The following is a 9167-nucleotide window of genomic DNA, read 5'->3' on the forward strand; positions in this document are numbered from 1 at the left end:
TGCAGCTTCAATCTTCTACTTCTGTAATTAATGAAATCATTTTCGGAGACGTTATATATTCAGTTTACTAAACAGATTCATCTGATTGAAAAATAATATTTTACTGAGGAGTACTGCAGATGTTTGAATGTACACCAACCTTCAAAATAATAAAACAAAGTCGATGTCTGGTGAGTTTTCCAGTCATCTGGCAGGAGAACATGGTCTGAATCATGACTCCAACTGTTTGCCCTGCAGCATCTGGCTGCCAAACCTTGTCTTAAATATTATGACTGTAGCCCTACAGCATGCAGCTGTTGAAGTTAGTATGAATCATTATGACTCTAACTATTGCCCTACAGCTTCTGGCTGCTGAACTTGGTCTAAACCCTAACTGTTGCCCTACATTGGTTGCTGAACTTGATCTGTCAGTGCATAATTATAACCCTAACTGTTGCCCTACATTATCTGGCTGCTAAATTTGGTCTATGTTGTTATTTCATTAACTACTGGCTAGCAGCTGCTGGCTGCTGAATTTGATCTGAATTGTAGTGGCTTTAACTATTGCCCTACAGCATCTGAACCTTGTCAGAATTGTGAGCCTAACTATGCAATACAGCTGAAATTAAATAGTTTAACTTTGTTAATTTTTATTTCTTCAGTGTTGAAAAAATAATCTGATAACAGAACAGTTAGTAGATACAATACCACATTTCTTACTTAATGTAAAAATAATTGAGAATCAGTGGCTTTTTTCACCTTTGTAATCACATTTATCATTGTTTTCCACCTGCTTTCAGGTTTAATGTATTATTGTTTTAGCGATCTTATGCTGTAAAGTCATCTGAAGAGTATGACATTACAAACAACCCGTTGCAAACGCACTAGACAATCAGACTCTTGTATGCCAGTCAACTGTAGTAGAACATTGTATTGTCAGATAGTATAAGTGGTGATGAGCTTTATCTTGGAGCAGCTGTCATACTGATGTGGTTTTCTTTTTCAGGTATTGGTTTTGGTGGTCTGTGGAGATTTGCTGGGACATTTACAAAGGTACTTTTCTATTCATTTAATACTAGAGACAGATTGACTACGGTAGAGATAGTACCATATGTACTGAGTGAAATATTTAGTATCTGTAATGGTAGCAAAGCTACATAGCTATATGGATATGCTAATGCTCATATCATAGCTACACACATATCCTTTACCACATATTCTGACAGCTATACCTAGCTACATGGATAACTATCCTTGGCCTCATTTTCTTATAGTTACACTTAGCTACGTGCATATGCTTGGCCTCATTTTCTGACAGCTATATAATTTATAACAACACGCATATGATTGGTCTTATATTCTGACAGCTACATTTAGCTACACGCATATGCTTGGCCACATATTCTGCACTTATGTGTTTTCTTGAAACACAGCATGTGGGAAACATTCTAGAAGTCTATTAAACCTGAATCAGAAGAATTTTTGGCTTTAAAAATTGTAAGCTTTAAAAATGTTCAGATAATGTCCATTGTTGTTAATATGACACTTACCCAGTATAGGTAAACAGTAGTAATATGTTGTACTTGCTGAATTATGAAATAGATACTATATAGAGCTGAAACTTGTAAAACTAACTTTAAATCAGATTTGACCTTCTTGTTTCAGTCTCCACAAAGCAGTGACACAGCTGAACTGTTTGTCAACTGTTTAGAGGCAATGATGGTAGAAACTTGTCTCCCAGGTGATGACCTTGACATTCTCAACCCGTATCCAAGCTCCCTTGGTATCTCTTCAAATCTGAACCTGTCAAGTTCCATGTCAAGCCTCAGCGTGGGCAGCATGCATTCACCTACCGACAAAGATAACGATAAGAATGGGGCCGGAGCTAACGGTGCACGTATCCGACATGGGTCGGCTAATAACGTTTCAAGTAAAAATAGAGCCGGAAGTTTCAAACGGAAGGACAGCAAAAAGAAGATAGACAGCTTGGATTAGTTGACTCTTGGTTCAAGAACAATTTAAAGTGATCTGAATTTAGTTCACAAACAGACTTCTTTACAGACAATTCACATGAATTAATTGGAGTCTAACAAAGGTTTATTGGATCATAGATATGTGATATTCTCAAAATTTGTTAAGTTTTATTAATGATTTTTTTTAAAGATCAGCTGTAAATTATTGAGACAATTTACTTTTGATCAGTATTAGTATTTTCAAATTAGTAGACTTTCACACACTAAACCCTCAGTAATAAGTACTTAAAGTTATGAAATTGTGCTGGAAATTTACATTTTGCTTATTTCTGCCTATAATGCAGATTTTCTGTTAAATAATTGTGGAAAATATTTTACTAGAATTTTAATTGCATAAACTACAATCTATCAAAATGGATGAAAGTAATCTTGAAAAAAAGGGTTAAGGTCTCAGTTGACATGCTGCAGGAAAGAATACTGTAGTAGATCCTTTCTTCTTTGAAGCATTTTCACTGAACTTTCATATTTCTTACAGTTTTCACTTTGGAAGTGCTTTGGTTATATTCAGAAGTACCCTTTTCAGATTTAAATGAAGATTGATAAAAATGATAATTAGGTAAGACAGCTGTAAAAATATACTTGACTCCCATTAGGCTTCTTGTTAGCTCACCTGTCACAAAGTGACAAGGTGAGCTTTTGTGATCGCGTGGCGTCCGTCGTCCGTGCGTCAGTGCGTGCGTGCGTGCGTAAACTTTTGCTTGTGACCACTCTAAAGGTCACATTTTTCAAGGGACCTTTATGAAAGTTGGTCAGAATGTTCATCTTGATGATATCTAGGTCAAGTTCGAAACTGGGTCACATGCGATCAAAAACTAGGTCAGTAGATCTAAAAATAGAAAAACCTTGTGACCTCTCTAGAGGCCATATTTTTCATGAGATCTTCATGAAAATTTGTCAGAATGTTCACCTTGATGATATCTAGGTCAAGTTCGAAACTGGATCACGTGGGGTCAAAAACTAGGTCAGTAGGTCTAAAAATAGAAAAACCTTGTGACCTCTCTAGAGGCCATATTTCTCAATGGATCTTCATGAAAATTGGTCTGAACGTTCACCTTGATGATATCTAGGTCAAGTTCGAAACTGGGTCACGTGCGGTCAAAAACTAGGTCAGTAGATCTAAAAATAGAAAAACCTTGTGACCTCTCTAGGGGCCATATTTTTCATAAGATCTTCATGAAAATTGGTCAGAATGTTCACCTTGATGATATCTAGGTCAAGTTCGAAACTGGGTCACGTGGGGTCAAAAACTAGGTCAGTAGATCTAAAAATAGAAAAACCTTGTGACCTCTCTAGAGGCCATATTTTTCATGAGATCTTCATGAAAATTGGTCAGAATGTTCACCTTGATGATATCTAGGTCAAGTTCGAAACTGGGTCACGTGGGGTCAAAAACTAGGTCAGTAGGTCTAAAATAGAAAAACCTTGTGACCTCTCTAGAGGCCATATTTCTCAATGGATCTTCATGAAAATTGGTCAGAATGTTCACCTTGATGATATCTAGGTCAAGTTTGAAACTGGGTCACGTGCGATCAAAAACTAGGTCAGTAGGTCTGAAAATAGAAAAACTTTGTGACCTCTCTAGAGGCCATATTTTTCATAGGATCTTTATGAAAATTGGTCAGAATGTTCACCTTGATGATATCTAGGTCAGGTTCGAAACTTGGTCACGTGCGGTCAATAACTAGGTCAGTAGATCTAAAAATAGAAAAACCTTGTGACCTCTCTAGAGGCCATATTTCTCAATAGATCTTGATGAAGATTGGTCAGAATGTTCATCTTGATGATATCTAGGTTAAATTCAAAACTGGGTCACGTGCGGTCAAAAACTAGGTCAGTAGGTCTAAAAATAGAAAATTCTTGTGACGTCTCTAGAGGCCATATTTCTCACTGGATCTTCATGAAAGTTGGTGCGAATGTTCAGCTTGATGATATCTAGGTCAAGTTCATAACTGGGACATGTGCGGTCAAAAACTAGGTCAGTAGGTCGAAAAATAGAAAAACCTTGTGACCTCTCTAGAGGCCATATTTTTCACGAGATCTTCATGAAAATTAGTGAGAATGTTCACCTTGATGATATCTAGGTCAAGTTTAAAAGTGGGTCACGTGCCTTCAAAAACTAGGTCATTAGGTCAAATAATAGAAAAACCTTGTGACCTCTCTAGAGGTCATATTTTTCAATGGATCTTCATGAAAATTGGTCAGAATTTTTTATCTTTATGATATCTAGGTCACATATGCTCAAAAACTAGGTCACTTTGTCAAATAATAGAAATAACGACGTCATACTCAGTTCAACACTGGGTCATGTGGGGATAGGTGAGCGATTCAGGACCATCATGGTCCTCTTGTTTTCTAGATTGATCATGTACTTGTAAAAGTCATATTTCTAACTTTTTTTTTTAACATTCTGTTTTGAAAAGATACAAATGGAAATAATCGTGAATGTCTAAAAATTGTGTAGCATTCTGAAAATAGTCTGCTTCCTGTTCTGTGTTTTGTTTTTCTGTAATACAGAAATAAGAAGTCTTGTTTTGTAGAAAAACATTTTTTCCCTTATACATATGTAACTAATGAAAATTAGTTGAAGCTGGCAAATATTGTTAACCCTTACCCTGCTATATTTCTATTGTGGACTTTTCCATCTTTCAATTTGGACAGTGCCGTTAACTGTTAAAAGGGGTGCTTAACAAAAAGATACTTACTAAATGGCGAACAGTGCAGATCTTGATCAGAACTGCAAGGATGTGTAGGCTGATCATGATCTACACTGGTCGCAAAGGCTGAATCATTCGTGTCCAGCATGATAAGGGTTAAAGTGTAATAAATATTTTATGAATTTGTATATATATATATATATATATCAAAGGAACAGTTTCTAGTCCCGTATTATTATTATTCTGTGTAAAATATATTGTTACGTTTATTTATTGCTTGCATAATTCTCATCAATACTTTCATATTAAATTATTACATTTAGGTTTCAAACAACAAACATGGTGAAATATTGGCAGATTTTACCTCAAAACATTGGCTCGTCTCTGTTCAAAATGTGTTTTGACACTATCACTATTGACTTATTTGTCCTCTAACTTTGAGATGTATCACAGTAGCTCAGATTTCAGAGGATTGTTGTATTGACCTATTATGTTACCAGGTCATGTGACATGTGTTAGTTTGCTAGGTCACGTGACATGAAGTTATTCAAATATCATGAACACTTAATTCTCAAAAACCCTGTTTTTCATATCAAATGACTGACGTTGCATTTATTCGCTCAATTATTTGAAATTCTTTAAATGGTAGAGCTTTTGTTGCCCCCTTTTATTGATGTTGGCATCAGTGTCCACATCACTTAAGTATTGCATGTGAGAAGGTTTCTCAAGAAGTACTAGACCAAATGTTTTCTTACTTCACACATGTATTTCGCATCATGAGATGACCTCTCAGGACAAGTTATATAGTTACTGGTTTTATTTTGTTAGAATTATTCCCATTTTTAAGGTAGAAATTTTGTGAAAGTTACAGGTTAACACATTTCTTGGGAACCACTAGACCAAATGTTTTCAGGCTCTCTACACATCTTTGCCATCATGAGATAACATAGTATGACAAGTTTCGTAACTCTAGAGTTTTGATAGAATTATTGCCCTTTTTTCAAAGCATATTTTAGAACTATTCACATTACATCATACATTGTTTTATTAAACTGCAAATATACAGATTTTGTGTCTGTGTCTGCTAATATTTCCCAACCCATTTTATGAGAGAGATTTAACAGTTCTAACAGAATTTCACATTAGAAACAAAAGGGCTTGTTGTCATAGGAAAATGCTAAGTAAAAGGCTGGGTGAGCCCTTAATGTTCTGATGTGACAAATATGCTGTATCAGTCAAATATTTGTTGAGCTAATGTCTACCCAATACACTAATGAACAATTAGTCAATTTGTTACAATTCAAAGACTTACAACTATATGCGTTTCTGCGGTTCTGTCAATGATACATTTTTGAGAACTTTGGAAAAATATTTAGCGCATTTGTGTATTTTTCCAAGGCAGGCATATCACTGAACCAGACTGCACGAAAGAGTCTATGTTGGTTTTGTTACAACTTGTGAATTACATTTTAAACTTGGGAGTCATTTCTTTTGAACAGGGGAATTTACACCTGTTTTTGATAAGAAATGAGTCTGGTACTTATTTTGTCATACATTATTATTTTTCGTACATATATGTAACATGCATTGTCTTTCAGTTTTCGATATTTGAATATGTTGCATAGTACAGTATTTTTGTGACAAGTATGTAATATTGTAAAGCTTTATTATAGATATATAAATGTATATGATTTTATCTTCAAAATCCATAATGTATATCACAAATTGTTAATTATTAAGATTTTCATTTGAAAATTTTGATAAAACCATTGAATGTTCAGTTGCAGAATCTCATTGGCCCTCAGATCCTATATTGAAAATATTGTATATACTAAGTGATCTTAGTCCACCTTGACCATAAAATAAAGGAAGCATGTTGTAATGTTTTGTACTTTACATACACTCGATTTACAATGAAATGTTTAATCAGCAAATTCTTCTAGTACATGGTGTTCCATAATATTTGACTTCAAATACCAATATGATCTTTTAAAGAGTTTTATATGGAATATGTGGGAACTATTATGGACAGTTTCAAGTTTCAGTTGATATATAGCACAGTATTTATACCTTTCTGTATTTAAGATAGTACAGGTACAGAAGTTTTATAGAATATGTTCACTAAATGAAGTCCCTTTTCAGTGAGTACCACATTCTCGCATCTGATTTGTCTCCATTTTTATGGGATTATTTTAAATACAAAGTTTACAAACATTTGTCTGCTACAAGAATTGATTGAAAGCAGCTATAAAACAAGAAATGTGAATCTTATTTATTTATAAATGCTGACCTAAGCTTAGTGAAAAGAGATCTCATTTTTAGCATATTTTGTAAAACCAGCTTCTTCCTGAAAATTTTGATAATATGTATCAAACGAAACTTTAATTAAAAAAAAAGTTAATTGAAATATAGGGACAAAACAGTACACATATGTCATAGTCTGTAACCCAGATGAGAGCATTGTTCATAATCCTATAAGTGTTTTTTTTTGTCACCTTTTCAAACAAAAAAATACATTCAAAACAGTTGCACGATTTTCAATCTGATGCAAAAATCTGATTTAATATTTACTAAAAATGTGAATTTCTGATTTTATGGTGATAATTTATCACAACAGGAAGGTTTAAAGTAAAATTGGTTGTTTCACATTTATTATCGGGAACTGTTCAACCAAGTTATAGTGACGCTCCCTGTCTTGTGGTTAAGGTGGACCTGTGAGCCAGTATATCTAATCTCATATAAAAGCAATGATGTTCTCCTGTGTACATAAAGTCCAGCATCGTTGTAAGAAATATTTTAATTGGTTGTAATTAATTTCTGCATCCAGATAAAGTTGTTGTCTTGCATTTAGTGCTGTTGTCATTGAACTGTTAATGTTGCAACTTGTGCTATATTGTGATCAAAGTCTAAAAAAGTATTTAAAAAGGTGAATGAAAAAATGTCTTGTTTCTTCTTTTCTTCCATGATTGTATTAAAAAATCTATGAAAAGATCCTTGGAAACACGGAATACAGTCAAGTAAAATGATAGCTGGCTCGATGTGATTGATTCTGTTCATTTTGGAACTCTTGTTACAGTAAATTGAATGCACTCCATGATCTCAAAGAACCACACAAAAAATATATAACAGCACTGAAAGTGTTATTGCACCACTTGAGAACAATGTTAATAACCTCTGAAACGATACCTTTGAAGCATAAACTCGTCCGAGTTAAATAATAGCAAACTTGATTTGAGTCTGTACTTGAGAGATATTGGAGTTTGCAACACCATTCTTGCCTCCAAACTAGGTGAAGCAGGATAAATTGAATGGAATCCATGATACCAAAGGACTAGGAAATACAACACAGTCCACCCACAAACTGCGTGACTGATGATGTTCGTCCGTTGCCGGAAGTAATGACCACGACGCCACAAAGAGGCTTAATTAAAAGATACTGACGTATATGGTTTATACGTGTGTAAATCTGTGAATGCAGCCAGTCTAATGGGTAGTATGCTTTTTTGCTTCCATAGTTCCTGTTGCTCAGTATGTTAATGTCTCCCATTAGTTAAAATGACTGCTGGTGCTATTCAGGAACACTAATGTAGCATCGAGTACGCTGTCGCGCACAAAGCTCCAATCGAGCCCAAGGAACTCGCGAAACTATGAACTTTTATATACCAGATTTATACTGCATGTATTAACCAGATCAGAGCGTATAATAAGTCGAGTCCAAAAAAAAGGCTCCTAGAATGAAAGTGTATGAATAGATGTGTGAACTTTTGCAGCTCGACTATACAGAATAACGAGAGCCTGCGTCCACAGCTTGGTTAAAGTTTTGATGCAATGTGTTGATGGATTTGCTTCGAACTTCAAATAGTTATTCCTCATCATCTACAACATCATCTGACAAAAGAACCATAACTCTCTCACCAATATTTCTAAATACTCAGAATTTCAGGTTAAAGTTTGAATGAACTCTGTTAAATTACGAAATGGATTTGATTCAAACTTAAAATATTTGTTCCACTTCTTATGACTTGTGATAAATGTTTCAAATTCTTTGTTACCATCTATTGTAAATATTAGTTAAATTTCAGTAAACTGCAGTGTTCTAGACATGTCCAGTATTGAGAAAATTGCAACTGATACGTGATAGTGAAAAAATAACACCTTAAACCTTGCGCAAATGATGTATTTATATCAACTTTTCTAACATTGCTCGATTTGTTTGCCAAATAAACTAAGAAGGAGGCCAAGCTGTGTATATTCTCCGTTAAATGAATTCAAGCATAATTTTTATCAAAATATTTTAATGAGCATGTAAAAATGATCATAATCAATGCCTTCTTGTGGCTTATCGTCTAATTTACCATGGTTCTTAGTTCAATTAACCAACCGGTTTAACGTCTTCGTGGTTCAATTCCCGAACTCTTTAACCGTGACAAATCGGGCGACAAGTCACTGGAAGGCCTTGATTATTTTATAAACAATGACAATGTGAAACTGACACAAGCCT

The 9167-nt window shown here is 34.5% G+C and overlaps 1 protein-coding gene across 1 annotated transcript in view; it reads left to right on the forward strand.

Annotated features, from left to right (window-relative positions):
• The window catches only part of LOC123533079 (neurofibromin-like), a 111929-nt gene extending 105483 nt beyond the window's left edge, over window positions 1–6446 (forward strand). The window contains exons 63-64 of the mRNA XM_053520449.1: window positions 986–1032; window positions 1645–6446. Coding sequence (XP_053376424.1) covers window positions 986–1032; window positions 1645–1974 — 377 coding nt within the window. The 3' untranslated portion in view covers window positions 1975–6446. The remainder of the gene's footprint in view (window positions 1–985; window positions 1033–1644) is intronic.
• Window positions 6447–9167: the final 2721 nt, after the last annotated feature.

This window comes from Mercenaria mercenaria, chromosome 12 (assembly GCF_021730395.1).
Source record: "Mercenaria mercenaria strain notata chromosome 12, MADL_Memer_1, whole genome shotgun sequence".
Classification (NCBI taxonomy): Eukaryota; Metazoa; Mollusca; class Bivalvia; order Venerida; family Veneridae; genus Mercenaria; species Mercenaria mercenaria.